The sequence below is a fragment of the Eucyclogobius newberryi genome, unplaced genomic scaffold, assembly GCF_026437365.1.
Source record: "Eucyclogobius newberryi isolate DKJ021-1_F unplaced genomic scaffold, fEucNew1.0.hap1 SCAF_26, whole genome shotgun sequence".
Taxonomy (NCBI): domain Eukaryota; kingdom Metazoa; phylum Chordata; class Actinopteri; order Gobiiformes; family Gobiidae; genus Eucyclogobius; species Eucyclogobius newberryi.
The window spans coordinates 520,001-539,503 of NW_027315901.1; the positions used below are offsets into that span (position 1 = coordinate 520,001).

A 19,503-nucleotide genomic window follows, 5' to 3' on the forward strand; every position below is an offset into this window, starting at 1 on the left:
CTCCAACAGTCTGTCTCCTGCTGCCACATCCTCTCCAACAGTCTGCCTCCTGCTGCCACATCCTCTCCAACAGTCTGCCTCCTGCTGCCACATCCTCTCCAACAGTCTGCCTCCTGCTGCCACATCCTCTCCAACAGTCTGCCTCCTGCTGCCACATCTTCTCCAACAGTCTGTCTCCTGCTGCCACATCCTCTCCAACTGTCTGCCTCCTGCTGCCACATCCTCTCCAACAGTCTGCCTCCTGCTGCCACATCTTCTCCAACAGTCTGCCTCCTGCTGCCACATCTTCTCCAACAGTCTGCCTCCTGCTGCCACATCCTCTCCAACAGTCTGCCTCCTGCTGCCACATCTTCTCCAACAGTCCAAACTGGTTTGGTTAAATATGATAGAACATCATCTACAGCAGTTTTATGTTCCGTCCCATAAATTGTATTTCTCGAACAGGAGGAGAGACCAAGCACAGCCCTGTCTCCCCGTCTTGTGTGTGTCTCATTGTGTGTAAAGATGGTCTTATGTCGTCTTGTGTGTGTCTCATTGTGTGTAAAGATGGTCTTATGTCGTCTTGTGTGTGTCTCATTGTGTGTAAAGATGGTCTTATGTCATCTTGTGTGTGTCTCATTGTGTGTAAAGATGGTCTTATGTCGTCTTGTGTGTGTCTCATTGTGTGTAAAGATGGTCTTATGTCGTCTTGTGTGTGTCTCATTGTGTGTAAAGATGGTCTTATGTCGTCTTGTGTGTGTCTCATTGTGTGTAAAGATGGTCTTATGTCGTCTTGTGTGTGTCTCATTGTGTGTAAAGATGGTCTTATGTCCTCTTGTGTGTGTCTCATTGTGTGTAAAGATGGTCTTATGTCGTCTTGTGTGTGTCTCATTGTGTGTAAAGATGGTCTTATGTCCTCTTGTGTGTGTCTCATTGTGTGTAAAGATGGTCTTATGTCGTCTTGTGTGTGTCTCATTGTGTGTAAAGATGGTCTTATGTCGTCTTGTGTGTGTCTCATTGTGTGTAAAGATGGTCTTATGTCCTCTTGTGTGTGTCTCATTGTGTGTAAAGATGGTCTTATGTCCTCTTGTGTGTGTCTCATTGTGTGTAAAGATGGTCTTATGTCGTCTTGTGTGTCTCATTGTGTGTAAAGATGGTCTTATGTCGTCTTGTGTGTGTCTCATTGTGTGTAAAGATGGTCTTATGTCGTCTTGTGTGTGTCTCATTGTGTGTAAAGATGGTCTTATGTCGTCTTGTGTGTGTCTCATTGTGTGTAAAGATGGTCTTATGTCATCTTGTGTGTCTCATTGTGTGTAAAGATGGTCTTATGTCCTCTTGTGTGTGTCTCATTGTGTGTAAAGATGGTCTTATGTCCTCTTGTGTGTGTCTCATTGTGTGTAAAGATGGTCTTATGTCGTCTTGTGTGTGTCTCATTGTGTGTAAAGATGGTCTTATGTCGTCTTGTGTGTGTCTCATTGTGTGTAAAGATGGTCTTATGTCGTCTTGTGTGTGTCTCATTGTGTGTAAAGATGGTCTTATGTCCTCTTGTGTGTGTCTCATTGTGTGTAAAGATGGTCTTATGTCCTCTTGTGTGTGTCTCATTGTGTGTAAAGATGGTCTTATGTCGTCTTGTGTGTGTCTCATTGTGTGTAAAGATGGTCTTATGTCCTCTTGTGTGTGTCTCATTGTGTGTAAAGATGGTCTTATGTCCTCTTGTGTGTGTCTCATTGTGTGTAAAGATGGTCTTATGTCCTCTTGTGTGTGTCTCATTGTGTGTAAAGATGGTCTTATGTCGTCTTGTGTGTGTCTCATTGTGTGTAAAGATGGTCTTATGTCCTCTTGTGTGTGTCTCATTGTGTGTAAAGATGGTCTTATGTCCTCTTGTGTGTGTCTCATTGTGTGTAAAGATGGTCTTATGTCCTCTTGTGTGTGTCTCATTGTGTGTAAAGATGGTCTTATGTCCTCTTGTGTGTGTCTCATTGTGTGTAAAGATGGTCTTATGTCCTCTTGTGTGTGTCTCATTGTGTGTAAAGATGGTCTTATGTCCTCTTGTGTGTGTCTCATTGTGTGTAAAGATGGTCTTATGTCCTCTTGTGTGTGTCTCATTGTGTGTAAAGATGGTCTTATGTCCTCTTGTGTGTGTCTCATTGTGTGTAAAGATGGTCTTATGTCCTCTTGTGTGTGTCTCATTGTGTGTAAAGATGGTCTTATGTCCTCTTGTGTGTGTCTCATTGTGACACACACAATAGAAATAGTCTCTATGAGGCACAGTCCAGTCGCTCCTTCTTGGCCTGATTTTCCTCAAACAGTTTTAGTTTTTCTTGCAGATCTTTAGCTTTTTCTCCCTTTGTTTCTTTCTCTCTGAGACAATGTCTATAACGTGTCCTCTCAACACGGCTTTGGAAGCGTCCCAAAGGAGGCGGAGTCTCATGTTCCTCCAGATAAGTCTCAATGTTTAAGGACATTTTGTCCTTAAACAGAGGTCATGAAGCAACTGCATTGAACCTCTGTGTTTTTACATCTTTCCTCCAAATCTACAAATGTAGAGCAGGATCTCTGAGCTCTCTGAGGGTCTAAATCTGACTCATCTTCACGTTCCTCACGTTCCTCACGTTCTTCACGTTCTTCGCGTTCTTCGCGTTCTTCGCGTTCTTCGCGTTCCTCGCGTTCCTCGCGTTCCTCGCGTTCCTCGCGTTCCTCGCGTTCCTCGCGTTCCTCGCGTTCCTCACGTTCCTCACGTTCCTCACGTTCTTCACGTTCTTCACGTTCCTCACGTTCCTCACGTTCTTCACGTTCTTCACGTTCTTCTTCGTTCCTCACGTTCTTCACGTTCTTCTTCGTTCTTCTTCGTTCTTCTTCGTTCCTCGCGTTCTTCGCGTTCTTCGCGTTCTTCGCGTTCCTCGCGTTCCTCACGTTCCTCACGTTCTTCACGTTCTTCACGTTCTTCACGTTCTTCACGTTCTTCACGTTCTTCACGTTCTTCACGTTCCTCACGTTCCTCACGTTCCTCACGTTCTTCATGTTCTTCTTCGTTCATCACTTCAGACTCCTACAGCTAACGTTACGTACCTGCTTCGCTCGTCCTCCTGCTCAAACGTGTCCAGCTCCTCCAGGACCAGATGCACAAACTCACTCTCGTGTTTGGGAAGGAGAACGCCATTGATGTAGGAAGACGCCAGTGTGACTCCTGCACGACACACAGGGAGAGAGAACGCACCGGGTTAGAGAACGCACAGGGTTAGAGAACGCACAGGGTTAGAGAACGCACAGGGTTAGAGAACGCACGGGACGGGGTTAGAGAACGCACGGGACGGGGTTAGAGAACGCACAGGGTTAGAGAACGCACGGGGTTAGAGAACGCACAGGGTTAGAGAACTTACAGGGTTAGAGAACGCACGGGACGGGGTTAGAGAACGCACAGGGTTAGAGAACTTACAGGGTTAGAGAACGCATAGGGTTAGAGAACTTACAGGGTTAGAGAACGCACGGCCCAAGGGTCATTCTCATTTTTAAGAATCTGATTCACATTGTGCAGGTTTTGAACATTGGGCAAAAAGGAAAGAGAAAATGTGACAGATTGAAAGTGATTTTATGTACATTTTAATGTCTTCTTAATACAACAGTTTCTAAAAATCTAATAATGACAGATTTGTTTTCAGATTTCTCTTGTGTAAATATCAAAATCAAAGCTATTAAAAGTTCAGAAAAGTCTATTTCACATAATATTTCCTCTAACTCAGGTAAACATGGAACACGTTTAAAAGAGTCATGACACCTGTTTCTTTTGCCTAAAGCTCATTCTTTTAGCATTACTTTTTATAATGCTTCACTGTCTCGGTCAATTATCTTCTTTAAAATCACCTTTTTAGAAATAGTATTTGTTCAGTCGCTGTAATTCCCAGTGGACTTTAAAATAAAGCTCGTTACAGCAAAACTTGTGCCCGAAAAACAAAGAAAAGTGACAGAAATCAGGAGATAGCCGCTGGCATCTGTTAGCATCTGTTAGCATCAGAAAACCGGAACTGGCTCGGGGATAAACTTCCGTTCTCACCCTTTGGAAGTAAACGCCATACATTTTGTGATTCTTTTTTGTTAATTGTCTCATCTTTTATAGTTAAAAAAGTCATATTTATGTAAGTCTGTTGTTGAACATATATTGTTCAAGGCGAGACACTGCAAGCTAGGATACTTTTAGATTTGCAATGAAACACGACCAAACCACCAAAAACACGTCTTATGGATGGCCTAGTAATGTTTTATAAGTTATTTATTGTACACACACTCCCTGTTCTTTGCCATAGTATATGTATAATTTTAAAATTATCTTAAATTTACAATCAAATTTCTTTTTTTTCTTAACCGGATGTTGTGTTTTGTAAGCCGGAAGTTGGAGCAGCAGCGGCGATGGCCGAGGTTTGTTTGTGTTTTTAAAGGTTTATTTTCGTCTGTTTGTGTGGGAAATGTGCGCACAGAGAGCCTTAATTACGTGTAATTGACTTATTATTGAATTTGCTGCTTGAATCTAAAACAGTGTCATCTTTTGTGGGCAGATGCGTTACAAATGTACGCTGCGTGTTTTGGCCCGTAGCATCAGCTTTAAATGTCTCTTTAAACCGTAAAAACGCCTTTAACTGCAACAGTCACGCGCGGCTTTATTCATCTAACGTTTAGGGCAGTTCATCTAACGTTTAGGGCAGTTCCTCTAACGTTTAGGGCAGTTCCTCTAACGTTTAGGGCAGTTCCTCTAACGTTTAGGGCAGTTCCTCTAACGTTTAGGGCAGTTCATCTAACGTTTAGGGCAGTTCCTCTAACGTTTAGGGCAGTTCCTCTAACGTTTAGGGCAGTTCATCTAACGTTTAGGGCAGTTCCTCTAACGTTTAGGGCAGTTCCTCTAACGTTTAGGGCAGTTCATCTAACGTTTAGGGCAGTTCCTCTAACGTTTAGGGCAGTTCCTCTAACGTTTAGGGCAGTTCCTCTAACGTTTAGGGCAGTTCCTCTAACGTTTAGGGCAGTTCATCTAACGTTTAGGGCAGTTCCTCTAACGTTTAGGGCAGTTCCTCTAACGTTTAGGGCAGTTCCTCTAACGTTTAGGGCAGTTCATCTAACGTTTAGGGCAGTTCATCTAACGTTTAGGGCAGTTCCTCTAACGTTTAGGGCAGTTCCTCTAACGTTTAGGGCAGTTCCTCTAACGTTTAGGGCAGTTCCTCTAACGTTTAGGGCAGTTCCTCTAACGTTTAGGGCAGTTCCTCTAACGTTTAGGGCAGTTCCTCTAACGTTTAGGGCAGTTCATCTAACGTTTAGGGCAGTTCCTCTAACGTTTAGGGCAGTTCCTCTAACGTTTAGGGCAGTTCATCTAACGTTTAGGGCAGTTCATCTAACGTTTAGGGCAGTTCCTCTAACGTTTAGGGCAGTTCCTCTAACGTTTAGGGCAGTTCATCTAACGTTTAGGGCAGTTCATCTAACGTTTAGGGCAGTTCATCTAACGTTTAGGGCAGTTCCTCTAACGTTTAGGGCAGTTCATCTAACGTTTAGGGCAGTTCATCTAACGTTTAGGGCAGTTCCTCTAACGTTTAGGGCAGTTCATCTAACGTTTAGGGCAGTTCCTCTAACGTTTAGGGCAGTTCATCTAACGTTTAGGGCAGTTCATCTAACGTTTAGGGCAGTTCCTCTAACGTTTAGGGCAGTTCCTCTAACGTTTAGGGCAGTTCATCTAACGTTTAGGGCAGTTCCTCTAACGTTTAGGGCAGTTCATCTAACGTTTAGGGCAGTTCATCTAACGTTTAGGGCAGTTCCTCTAACGTTTAGGGCAGTTCATCTAACGTTTAGGGCAGTTCCTCTAACGTTTAGGGCAGTTCATCTAACGTTTAGGGCAGTTCCTCTAACGTTTAGGGCAGTTCATCTAACGTTTAGGGCAGTTCATCTAACGTTTAGGGCAGTTCATCTAACGTTTAGGGCAGTTCCTCTAACGTTTAGGGCAGTTCATCTAACGTTTAGGGCAGTTCATCTAACGTTTAGGGCAGTTCCTCTAACGTTTAGGGCAGTTCATCTAACGTTTAGGGCAGTTCATCTAACGTTTAGGGCAGTTCATCTAACGTTTAGGGCAGTTCATCTAACGTTTAGGGCAGTTCCTCTAACGTTTAGGGCAGTTCCTCTAACGTTTAGGGCAGTTCATCTAACGTTTAGGGCAGTTCCTCTAACGTTTAGGGCAGTTCATCTAACGTTTAGGGCAGTTCATCTAACGTTTAGGGCAGTTCCTCTAACGTTTAGGGCAGTTCATCTAACGTTTAGGGCAGTTCCTCTAACGTTTAGGGCAGTTCATCTAACGTTTAGGGCAGTTCCTCTAACGTTTAGGGCAGTTCCTCTAACGTTTAGGGCAGTTCATCTAACGTTTAGGGCAGTTCCTCTAACGTTTAGGGCAGTTCATCTAACGTTTAGGGCAGTTCCTCTAACGTTTAGGGCAGTTCCTCTAACGTTTAGGGCAGTTCATCTAACGTTTAGGGCAGTTCATCTAACGTTTAGGGCAGTTCATCTAACGTTTAGGGCAGTTCATCTAACGTTTAGGGCAGTTCCTCTAACGTTTAGGGCAGTTCCTCTAACGTTTAGGGCAGTTCCTCTAACGTTTAGGGCAGTTCCTCTAACGTTTAGGGCAGTTCCTCTAACGTTTAGGGCAGTTCATCTAACGTTTAGGGCAGTTCATCTAACGTTTAGGGCAGTTCATCTAACGTTTAGGGCAGTTCCTCTAACGTTTAGGGCAGTTCCTCTAACGTTTAGGGCAGTTCCTCTAACGTTTAGGGCAGTTCATCTAACGTTTAGGGCAGTTCATCTAACGTTTAGGGCAGTTCATCTAACGTTTAGGGCAGTTCATCTAACGTTTAGGGCAGTTCCTCTAACGTTTAGGGCAGTTCCTCTAACGTTTAGGGCAGTTCCTCTAACGTTTAGGGCAGTTCCTCTAACGTTTAGGGCAGTTCATCTAACGTTTAGGGCAGTTCCTCTAACGTTTAGGGCAGTTCCTCTAACGTTTAGGGCAGTTCCTCTAACGTTTAGGGCAGTTCCTCTAACGTTTAGGGCAGTTCCTCTAACGTTTAGGGCAGTTCCTCTAACGTTTAGGGCAGTTCATCTAACGTTTAGGGCAGTTCCTCTAACGTTTAGGGCAGTTCCTCTAACGTTTAGGGCAGTTCCTCTAACGTTTAGGGCAGTTCATCTAACGTTTAGGGCAGTTCATCTAACGTTTAGGGCAGTTCATCTAACGTTTAGGGCAGTTCATCTAACGTTTAGGGCAGTTCCTCTAACGTTTAGGGCAGTTCCTCTAACGTTTAGGGCAGTTCCTCTAACGTTTAGGGCAGTTCCTCTAACGTTTAGGGCAGTTCCTCTAACGTTTAGGGCAGTTCCTCTAACGTTTAGGGCAGTTCCTCTAACGTTTATGGCAGTTCCTCTAACGTTTAGGGCAGTTCCTCTAACGTTTAGGGCAGTTCCTCTAACGTTTAGGGCAGTTCATCTAACGTTTAGGGCAGTTCATCTAACGTTTAGGGCAGTTCCTCTAACGTTTAGGGCAGTTCATCTAACGTTTAGGGCAGTTCCTCTAACGTTTAGGGCAGTTCATCTAACGTTTAGGGCAGTTCCTCTAACGTTTAGGGCAGTTCCTCTAACGTTTAGGGCAGTTCATCTAACGTTTAGGGCAGTTCCTCTAACGTTTAGGGCAGTTCATCTAACGTTTAGGGCAGTTCCTCTAACGTTTAGGGCAGTTCCTCTAACGTTTAGGGCAGTTCATCTAACGTTTAGGGCAGTTCATCTAACGTTTAGGGCAGTTCATCTAACGTTTAGGGCAGTTCCTCTAACGTTTAGGGCAGTTCCTCTAACGTTTAGGGCAGTTCCTCTAACGTTTAGGGCAGTTCCTCTAACGTTTAGGGCAGTTCCTCTAACGTTTAGGGCAGTTCATCTAACGTTTAGGGCAGTTCATCTAACGTTTAGGGCAGTTCATCTAACGTTTAGGGCAGTTCCTCTAACGTTTAGGGCAGTTCCTCTAACGTTTAGGGCAGTTCCTCTAACGTTTAGGGCAGTTCCTCTAACGTTTAGGGCAGTTCATCTAACGTTTAGGGCAGTTCATCTAACGTTTAGGGCAGTTCATCTAACGTTTAGGGCAGTTCATCTAACGTTTAGGGCAGTTCATCTAACGTTTAGGGCAGTTCCTCTAACGTTTAGGGCAGTTCCTCTAACGTTTAGGGCAGTTCCTCTAACGTTTAGGGCAGTTCCTCTAACGTTTAGGGCAGTTCATCTAACGTTTAGGGCAGTTCCTCTAACGTTTAGGGCAGTTCCTCTAACGTTTAGGGCAGTTCCTCTAACGTTTAGGGCAGTTCATCTAACGTTTAGGGCAGTTCATCTAACGTTTAGGGCAGTTCCTCTAACGTTTAGGGCAGTTCCCCTAACGTTTAGGGCAGTTCCTCTAACGTTTAGGGCAGTTCCTCTAACGTTTAGGGCAGTTCCTCTAACGTTTAGGGCAGTTCCTCTAACGTTTAGGGCAGTTCCTCTAACGTTTAGGGCAGTTCCTCTAACGTTTAGGGCAGTTCCTCTAACGTTTAGGGCAGTTCATCTAACGTTTAGGGCAGTTCCTCTAACGTTTAGGGCAGTTCCTCTAACGTTTAGGGCAGTTCATCTAACGTTTAGGGCAGTTCCTCTAACGTTTAGGGCAGTTCCTCTAACGTTTAGGGCAGTTCCTCTAACGTTTAGGGCAGTTCCTCTAACGTTTAGGGCAGTTCCTCTAACGTTTAGGGCAGTTCATCTAACGTTTAGGGCAGTTCCTCTAACGTTTAGGGCAGTTCCTCTAACGTTTAGGGCAGTTCCTCTAACGTTTAGGGCAGTTCATCTAACGTTTAGGGCAGTTCCTCTAACGTTTAGGGCAGTTCATCTAACGTTTAGGGCAGTTCCTCTAACGTTTAGGGCAGTTCATCTAACGTTTAGGGCAGTTCATCTAACGTTTAGGGCAGTTCATCTAACGTTTAGGGCAGTTCCTCTAACGTTTAGGGCAGTTCCTCTAACGTTTAGGGCAGTTCCTCTAACGTTTAGGGCAGTTCCTCTAACGTTTAGGGCAGTTCCTCTAACGTTTAGGGCAGTTCCTCTAACGTTTATGGCAGTTCCTCTAACGTTTAGGGCAGTTCCTCTAACGTTTAGGGCAGTTCCTCTAACGTTTAGGGCAGTTCCTCTAACGTTTAGGGCAGTTCCTCTAACGTTTAGGGCAGTTCATCTAACGTTTAGGGCAGTTCCTCTAACGTTTAGGGCAGTTCCTCTAACGTTTAGGGCAGTTCATCTAACGTTTAGGGCAGTTCCTCTAACGTTTAGGGCAGTTCCTCTAACGTTTAGGGCAGTTCCTCTAACGTTTAGGGCAGTTCCTCTAACGTTTAGGGCAGTTCCTCTAACGTTTAGGGCAGTTCATCTAACGTTTAGGGCAGTTCATCTAACGTTTAGGGCAGTTCCTCTAACGTTTAGGGCAGTTCATCTAACGTTTAGGGCAGTTCCTCTAACGTTTAGGGCAGTTCCTCTAACGTTTAGGGCAGTTCCTCTAACGTTTAGGGCAGTTCCTCTAACGTTTAGGGCAGTTCCTCTAACGTTTAGGGCAGTTCCTCTAACGTTTAGGGCAGTTCATCTAACGTTTAGGGCAGTTCCTCTAACGTTTAGGGCAGTTCCTCTAACGTTTAGGGCAGTTCCTCTAACGTTTAGGGCAGTTCCTCTAACGTTTAGGGCAGTTCCTCTAACGTTTAGGGCAGTTCCTCTAACGTTTAGGGCAGTTCATCTAACGTTTAGGGCAGTTCCTCTAACGTTTAGGGCAGTTCCTCTAACGTTTAGGGCAGTTCCTCTAACGTTTAGGGCAGTTCCTCTAACGTTTAGGGCAGTTCCTCTAGTGTGAGGAATGGATTTTAAACATAAATCTAAGATGAAAATGTGCGTTTGTTTTGGCTGTAGTTTTATTCCGCCCTGCCGCTGCAGTACCTCAGACTGGACACCAGGTGGACATGTTCTTCTAGTGTGTATTTTATGTTTGCGCCAAACGTCATAATTCTGTTTTATTCAAAATCATTCATTGTTTCTGAGTTCTTTGCAACACGCTCCCTCCTCCTCCTCACGCTCCCTCCTCCTCACGCTCCCTCCTCCTCCTCACGCTCCCTCCTCCTCCTCACGCTCCCTCCTCAGGCTCCCTTCTCCTCACGCTCCCTCCTCCTCTCGCTCCCTCCTGCGCCACACTCTCCCTCCTCCACACACTCCCTCCTGCTCCACACGCTCCCTCCTCCTCACGCTCCCTCCTGCTCCTCACGCTCCCTCCTGCTCCACACACTCCCTCCTGCTCCACACGCTCCCTCCTCCACACGCTCCCTCCTCCTCACGCTCCCTCCTGCTCCTCATGCTCCCTCCTCCTCCTCCTCACGCTCCCTCCTGCTCCACACGCTCCCTCCTCCACACGCTCCCTCCTGCTCAACACGCTCCCTCCTCCTCACGCTCCCTCCTCCTCACACTCCCTCCTCCTCACGCTCCCTCCTCTTCCCTCCTCACGCTCCCTCCTCACGCTCCCTCCTCCTCATGCTCCCTCCTCCTCCTCCTCATGCTCCCTCCTCCTCAGGCTCCCTTCTCCCTCCTCACGCTCCCTCCTCCTCCTCACGCTCCCTCCTCCTCCTCACGCTCCCTCCTCCTCAGGCTCCCTTCTCCTCACGCTCCCTCCTCCTCTCGCTCCCTCCTGCGCCACACTCTCCCTCCTCCACACACTCCCTCCTGCTCCACACGCTCCCTCCTCCTCACGCTCCCTCCTGCTCCTCACGCTCCCTCCTGCTCCACACACTCCCTCCTGCTCCACACGCTCCCTCCTCCACACGCTCCCTCCTCCTCACGCTCCCTCCTGCTCCTCATGCTCCCTCCTCCTCCTCCTCACGCTCCCTCCTGCTCCACACGCTCCCTCCTCCTGTGTTCTTGATGTTCTTGTGTGTTTGATGTTCTTGTGTTCTTGGTGTTCTTGGTGTTCCCTCCTCCTCACGCTCCCTCCTCCACACGCTCCCTCCTCCTCCTCACGCTCTTGTATTCTTGATGTTCTTGGTGTTCTTGATGTTCTTGTGTTCTTGATGTTCTTGATGTTCTTGGTGTTCTTGATGTTCTTGATGTTCTTGGTGTTCTTGGTGTTCTTGATGTTCTTGGTGTTCTTGATGTTCTTGTGTTCTTGATGTTCTTGATGTTCTTGATGTTCTTGGTGTTCTTGATGTTCTTGATGTTCTTGATGTTCTTGATGTTCTTGTGTTCTTGATGTTCTTGTGTTCTTGATGTTCTTGGTGTTCTTGATGTTCTTGTGTTCTTGATGTCCTTTTGTTCTTGATGTTCTTGATGTTCTTGATGTTCTTGATGTCCTTTTGTTCTTGGTGTTCTTGATGTTCTTGATGTTCTTGTGTTCTTGATGTTCTTGATGTTCTTGATGTTCTTGATGTTCTTGTGTTCTTGATGTTCTTGATGTTCTTGTGTTCTTGATGTTCTTGATGTTCTTGATGTTCTTGATGTTCTTGGTGTTCTTGATGTTCTTGGTGTTCTTGATGTTCTTGATGTCCTTTTGTTCTTGTGTTCTTGATGTTCTTGATGTTCTTGATGTTCTTGATGTTCTTGATGTTCTTGATGTTCTTGGTGTTCTTGGTGTTCTTGATGTCCTTTTGTTCTTGTGTTCTTGATGTTCTTGATGTTCTTGATGTTCTTGATGTTCTTGATGTTCTTGATGTTCTTGGTGTTCTTGATGTTCTTGGTGTTCTTGATGTTCTTGGTGTTCTTGATGTTCTTGGTGCTCCTGGTGTTCTTGGTGTTCTTGGTGTTCTTGGTGTTCTTGGTGTTCTTGGTGTTCCTGGTGTTCTTGATGTTCTTGATGTCCTTTTGTTCTTGTGTTCTTGATGTTCTTGATGTTCTTGATGTTCTTGATGTTCTTGGTGTTCTTGATGTTCTTGGTGTTCTTGTGTTCTTGGTGTTCTTGTGTTCTTGGTGTTCTTGGTGTTCTTGATGTTCTTGTGTTCTTGATGTCCTTTTGTTCTTGGTGTTCTTGATGTTCTTGTGTTCTTGTGTTCTTGGTGTTCTTGATGTTCTTGTGTTCTTGGTGTTCTTGATGTTCTTGTGTTCTTGGTGTTCTTGGTGTTCTTGTGTTCTTGGTGTTCTTGATGTTCTTGTGTTCTTGGTGTTCTTGGTGTTCTTGTGTTCTTGGTGTTCTTGATGTTCTTGTGTTCTTGGTGTTCTTGGTGTTCTTGATGTTCTTGTGTTCTTGATGTCCTTTTGTTCTTGGTGTTCTTGATGTTCTTGTGTTCTTGATGTCCTTTTGTTCTTGGTGTTCTTGATGTTCTTGTGTTCTTGGTGTTCTTGATGTCCTTTTGTTCTTGGTGTTCTTGATGTTCTTGATGTTCTTGATGTTCTTGTGTTCTTGATGTCCTTTTGTTCTTGGTGTTCTTGATGTTCTTGTGTTCTTGGTGTTCTTGATGTTCTTGTGTTCTTGGTGTTCTTGGTGTTCTTGGTGTTCTTGATGTTCTTGTGTTCTTGGTGTTCTTGATGTTCTTGTGTTCTTGGTGTTCTTGATGTTCTTGTGTTCTTGGTGTTCTTGGTGTTCTTGATGTTCTTGTGTTCTTGATGTCCTTTTGTTCTTGGTGTTCTTGATGTTCTTGTGTTCTTGATGTCCTTTTGTTCTTGGTGTTCTTGATGTTCTTGATGTTCTTGGTGTTCTTGATGTTCTTGATGTTCTTGGTGTTCTTGATGTTCTTGTGTTCTTGATGTTCTTGTGTTCTTGATGTCCTTTTGTTCTTGGTGTTCTTGATGTTCTTGTGTTCTTGATGTCCTTTTGTTCTTGATGTTCTTGATGTTCTTGATGTTCTTGGTGTTCTTGATGTTCTTGTGTTCTTGATGTCCTTTTGTTCTTGGTGTTCTTGATGTTCTTGATGTTCTTGGTGTTCTTGATGTTCTTGATGTTCTTGGTGTTCTTGATGTTCTTGTGTTCTTGATGTTCTTGTGTTCTTGATGTCCTTTTGTTCTTGGTGTTCTTGATGTTCTTGGTGTTCTTGATGTTCTTGTGTTCTTGATGTCCTTTTGTTCTTGATGTTCTTGATGTTCTTGATGTTCTTGGTGTTCTTGATGTTCTTGTGTTCTTGATGTCCTTTTGTTCTTGGTGTTCTTGATGTTCTTGATGTTCTTGGTGTTCTTGATGTTCTTGATGTTCTTGGTGTTCTTGATGTTCTTTTGTTCTTGATGTTCTTGTGTTCTTGATGTCCTTTTGTTCTTGGTGTTCTTGATGTTCTTGATGTTCTTGGTGTTCTTGATGTCCTTTTGTTCTTGGTGTTCTTGATGTTCTTGATGTTCTTGGTGTTCTTGATGTTCTTGATGTTCTTGGTGTTCTTGATGTTCTTGTGTTCTTGATGTTCTTGTGTTCTTGATGTCCTTTTGTTCTTGGTGTTCTTGATGTTCTTGTGTTCTTGATGTCCTTTTGTTCTTGATGTTCTTGATGTTCTTGATGTTCTTGGTGTTCTTGATGTTCTTGATGTTCTTGGTGTTCTTGATGTTCTTGTGTTCTTGATGTTCTTGTGTTCTTGATGTCCTTTTGTTCTTGGTGTTCTTGATGTTCTTGTGTTCTTGATGTCCTTTTGTTCTTGATGTTCTTGATGTTCTTGATGTTCTTGGTGTTCTTGATGTTCTTGATGTTCTTGGTGTTCTTGATGTTCTTGTGTTCTTGATGTTCTTGTGTTCTTGATGTCCTTTTGTTCTTGGTGTTCTTGATGTCCTTTTGTTCTTGGTGTTCTTGATGTTCTTGATGTTCTTGGTGTTCTTGATGTTCTTGGTGTTCTTGATGTTCTTGATGTTCTTGATGTTCTTGATGTTCTTGATGTTCTTGATGTTCTTGTGTTCTTGATGTTCTTGATGTTCTTGTGTTCTTGTGTTTCAGAACCACAGCCTCCATGAGCTGCAGGCGCCCGGTTCCTCCAAAGTCTTTGTTCAGAGAGATTACAGCTCAGGAACCACCTGCAGGTTCCACACCAAGTTCCCGTCGGAGTTGGAGAACCGGGTGAGTTTGGACCAGAACTTCAGACGTTTGAGACGAAAACAGGACACAGAACATGACCAGAGGACAAAAGACAGAACACGACCAGAACACGACCAGAGGACAAAAGACAGAACACGACCAGAGGACAAAAGACAGAACACGACCAGAGGACAAAAGACAGAACACGACCAGAACACGACCAGAGGACAAAAGACAGAACACGACCAGAGGACAAAAGACAGAACACGACCAGAGGACAAAAGACAGAACACGACCAGAACATGACCAGAGGACAAAAGACAGAACACGACCAGAGGACAAAAGACAGAACATGACCAGAGGACAAAAGACAGAACATGACCAGAGGACAAAAGACAGAACACGACCAGAACACGACCAGAGGACAAAAGACAGAACACGACCAGAGGACAAAAGACAGAACACGACCAGAGGACAAAAGACAGAACACGACCAGAACACGACCAGAGGACAAAAGACAGAACACGACCAGAGGACAAAAGACAGAACACGACCAGAGGACAAAAGACAGAACACGACCAGAACATGACCAGAGGACAAAAGACAGAACACGACCAGAGGACAAAAGACAGAACATGACCAGAGGACAAAAGACAGAACACGACCAGAACACGACCAGAGGACAAAAGACAGAACACGACCAGAGGACAAAAGACAGAACACGACCAGAGGACAAAAGACAGAACACGACCAGAACACGACCAGAGGACAAAAGACAGAACACGACCAGAGGACAAAAGACAGAACATGACCAGAGGACAAAAGACAGAACACGACCAGAACACGACCAGAGGACAAAAGACAGAACACGACCAGAGGACAAAAGACAGAACACGACCAGAGGACAAAAGACAGAACACGACCAGAGGACAAAAGACAGAACACGACCAGAACACGACCAGAGGACAAAAGACAGAACACGACCAGAGGACAAAAGACAGAACACGACCAGAACACGACCAGAGGACAAAAGACAGAACACGACCAGAACATGACCAGAGGACAAAAGACAGAACACGACCAGAGGACAAAAGACAGAACATGACCAGAGGACAAAAGACAGAACATGACCAGAGGACAAAAGACAGAACACGACCAGAACACGACCAGAGGACAAAAGACAGAACACGATCAGAACACGACCAGAGGACAAAAGACAGAACACGACCAGAGGACAAAAGACAGAACACGACCAGAGGACAAAAGACAGAACACGACCAGAGGACAAAAGACAGAACACGACCAGAACATGACCAGAGGACAAAAGACAGAACACGACCAGAACATGACCAGAGGACAAAAGACAGAACACGACCAGAGGACAAAAGACAGAACATGACCAGAGGACAAAAGACAGAACACGACCAGAACACGACCAGAGGACAAAAGACAGAACACGACCAGAGGACAAAAGACAGAACACGACCAGAGGACAAAAGACAGAACACGACCAGAGGACAAAAGACAGAACACGACCAGAACACGACCAGAGGACAAAAGACAGAACACGACCAGAGGACAAAAGACAGAACACGACCAGAGGACAAAAGACAGAACACGACCAGAGGACAAAAGACAGAACACGACCAGAGGACAAAAGACAGAACACGACCAGAACACGACCAGAGGACAAAAGACAGAACACGACCAGAGGACAAAAGACAGAACACGACCAGAGGACAAAAGACAGAACACGACCAGAGGACAAAAGACAGAACACGACCAGAGGACAAAAGACAGAACACGACCAGAGGACAAAAGACAGAACACGACCAGAGGACAAAAGACAGAACACGACCAGAGGACAAAAGACAGAACACGACCAGAGGACAAAAGACAGAACACGACCAGAACACGACCAGAGGACAAAAGACAGAACACGACCAGAGGACAAAAGACAGAACACGACCAGAGGACAAAAGACAGAACACGACCAGAGGACAAAAGACAGAACACGACCAGAACACGACCAGAGGACAAAAGACAGAACACGACCAGAGGACAAAAGACAGAACACGACCAGAGGACAAAAGACAGAACACGACCAGAGGACAAAAGACAGAACACGACCAGAGGACAAAAGACAGAACACGACCAGAGGACAAAAGACAGAACACGACCAGAGGACAAAAGACAGAACACGACCAGAGGACAAAAGACAGAACACGACCAGAGGACAAAAGACAGAACACGACCAGAGGACAAAAGACAGAACACGACCAGAACACGACCAGAGGACAAAAGACAGAACACGACCAGAGGACAAAAGACAGAACACGACCAGAGGACAAAAGACAGAACACGACCAGAACATGACCAGAGGACAAAAGACAGAACACGACCAGAACACGACCAGAGGACAAAAGACAGAACACGACCAGAGGACAAAAGACAGAACACGACCAGAGGACAAAAGACAGAACACGACCAGAGGACAAAAGACAGAACACGACCAGAGGACAAAAGACAGAACACGACCAGAGGACAAAAGACAGAACACGACCAGAGGACAAAAGACAGAACACGACCAGAACACGACCAGAGGACAAAAGACAGAACACGACCAGAGGACAAAAGACAGAACACGACCAGAACACGACCAGAGGACAAAAGACAGAACACGACCAGAGGACAAAAGACAGAACACGACCAGAGGACAAAAGACAGAACACGACCAGAGGACAAAAGACAGAACACGACCAGAGGACAAAAGACAGAACACGACCAGAACACGACCAGAGGACAAAAGACAGAACACGACCAGAGGACAAAAGACAGAACACGACCAGAACACGACCAGAGGACAAAAGACAGAACACGACCAGAGGACAAAAGACAGAACACGACCAGAGGACAAAAGACAGAACACGACCAGAACACGACCAGAGGACAAAAGACAGAACACGACCAGAGGACAAAAGACAGAACACGACCAGAGGACAAAAGACAGAACACGACCAGAGGACAAAAGACAGAACACGACCAGAGGACAAAAGACAGAACACGACCAGAACACGACCAGAGGACAAAAGACAGAACACGACCAGAGGACAAAAGACAGAACACGACCAGAGGACAAAAGACAGAACACGACCAGAACACGACCAGAGGACAAAAGACAGAACACGACCAGAACACGACCAGAGGACAAAAGACAGAACACGACCAGAGGACAAAAGACAGAACACGACCAGAGGACAAAAGACAGAACACGACCAGAGGACAAAAGACAGAACACGACCAGAGGACAAAAGACAGAACACGACCAGAGGACAAAAGACAGAACACGACCAGAGGACAAAAGACAGAACACGACCAGAACACGACCAGAGGACAAAAGACAGAACACGACCAGAGGACAAAAGACAGAACACGACCAGAACACGACCAGAGGACAAAAGACAGAACACGACCAGAGGACAAAAGACAGAACACGACCAGAGGACAAAAGACAGAACACGACCAGAGGACAAAAGACAGAACACGACCAGAGGACAAAAGACAGAACACGACCAGAGGACAAAAGACAGAACACGACCAGAGGACAAAAGACAGAACACGACCAGAGGACAAAAGACAGAACACGACCAGAACACGACCAGAGGACAAAAGACAGAACACGACCAGAGGACAAAAGACAGAACACGACCAGAGGACAAAAGACAGAACACGACCAGAGGACAAAAGACAGAACACGACCAGAACACGACCAGAGGACAAAAGACAGAACACGACCAGAGGACAAAAGACAGAACACGACCAGAACACGACCAGAGGACAAAAGACAGAACACGACCAGAGGACAAAAGACAGAACACGACCAGAGGACAAAAGACAGAACACGACCAGAACACGACCAGAGGACAAAAGACAGAACACGACCAGAGGACAAAAGACAGAACACGACCAGAACACGACCAGAGGACAAAAGACAGAACACGACAAAAGACAGAACACGACCAGAGGACAAAAGACAGAACACGACCAGAGGACAAAAGACAGAACACGACCAGAGGACAAAAGACAGAACACGACCAGATGACAAAAGACAGAACACGACCAGAGGACAAAAGACAGAACACGACCAGAGGACAAAAGACAGAACACGACCAGAGGACAAAAGACAGAACACGACCAGAACACGACCAGAGGACAAAAGACAGAACACGACCAGAACACGACCAGAGGACAAAAGACAGAACACGACCAGAGGACAAAAGACAGAACACGACCAGAACACGACCAGAGGACAAAAGACAGAACACGACCAGAGGACAAAAGACAGAACACGACCAGAGGACAAAAGACAGAACACGACCAGAGGACAAAAGACAGAACACGACCAGAGGACAAAAGACAGAACACGACCAGAGGACAAAAGACAGAACACGACCAGAGGACAAAAGACAGAACACGACCAGAACACGACCAGAGGACAAAAGACAGAACACGACCAGAACACGACCAGAGGACAAAAGACAGAACACGACCAGAGGACAAAAGACAGAACACGACCAGAGGACAAAAGACAGAACACGACCAGAGGACAAAAGACAGAACACGACCAGAGGACAAAAGACAGAACACGACCAGAGGACAAAAGACAGAACACGACCAGAGGACAAAAGACAGAACACGACCAGAGGACAAAAGACAGAACACGACCAGAGGACAAAAGACAGAACACGACCAGAACACGACCAGAGGACAAAAGACAGAACACGACCAGAACACGACCAGAGGACAAAAGACAGAACACGACCAGAGGACAAAAGACAGAACACGACCAGAGGACAAAAGACAGAACACGACCAGAACACGACCAGAGGACAAAAGACAGAACACGACCAGAGGACAAAAGACAGAACACGACCAGAGGACAAAAGACAGAACACGACCAGAGGACAAAAGACAGAACACGACCAGAGGACAAAAGACAGAACACGACCAGAGGACAAAAGACAGAACACGACCAGAGGACAAAAGACAGAACACGACCAGAGGACAAAAGACAGAACACGACCAGAACACGACCAGAGGACAAAAGACAGAACACGACCAGAGGACAAAAGACAGAACACGACCAGAGGACAAAAGACAGAACACGACCAGAGGACAAAAGACAGAACACGACCAGAACACGACCAGAGGACAAAAGACAGAACACGACCAGAGGACAAAAGACAGAACACGACCAGAGGACAAAAGACAGAACACGACCAGAGGACAAAAGACAGAACACGACCAGAGGACAAAAGACAGAACACGACCAGAGGACAAAAGACAGAACACGACCAGAGGACAAAAGACAGAACACGACCAGAGGACAAAAGACAGAACACGACCAGAGGACAAAAGACAGAACACGACCAGAACACGACCAGAGGACAAAAGACAGAACACGACCAGAGGACAAAAGACAGAACACGACCAGAGGACAAAAGACAGAACACGACCAG

At 45.6% G+C, this 19,503-nt stretch overlaps 2 protein-coding genes across 2 annotated transcripts in view; one reads left to right on the forward strand and one right to left on the reverse strand.

The window, feature by feature from the left end:
• Positions 1 to 3,182, reverse strand: part of LOC140372576 (uncharacterized) — a gene marked incomplete at its 5' end in the record, with an annotated part of 45,798 nt that extends 42,616 nt beyond the window's left edge. The window contains one exon of the mRNA XM_072459711.1: positions 3,049 to 3,182. Coding sequence (XP_072315812.1) covers positions 3,049 to 3,182 — 134 coding nt within the window. The remainder of the gene's footprint in view (positions 1 to 3,048) is intronic.
• Positions 3,183 to 4,329: 1,147 nt separating this feature from the next.
• Positions 4,330 to 19,503, forward strand: part of LOC140372577 (golgin subfamily A member 7-like) — a 35,496-nt gene continuing 20,322 nt past the window's right edge. Inside the window, exons 1-2 of the mRNA XM_072459712.1 lie at positions 4,330 to 4,392; positions 13,907 to 14,026. Of these exons, the coding sequence (XP_072315813.1) occupies positions 4,384 to 4,392; positions 13,907 to 14,026 (129 nt within the window). The 5' untranslated portion in view covers positions 4,330 to 4,383. The remainder of the gene's footprint in view (positions 4,393 to 13,906; positions 14,027 to 19,503) is intronic.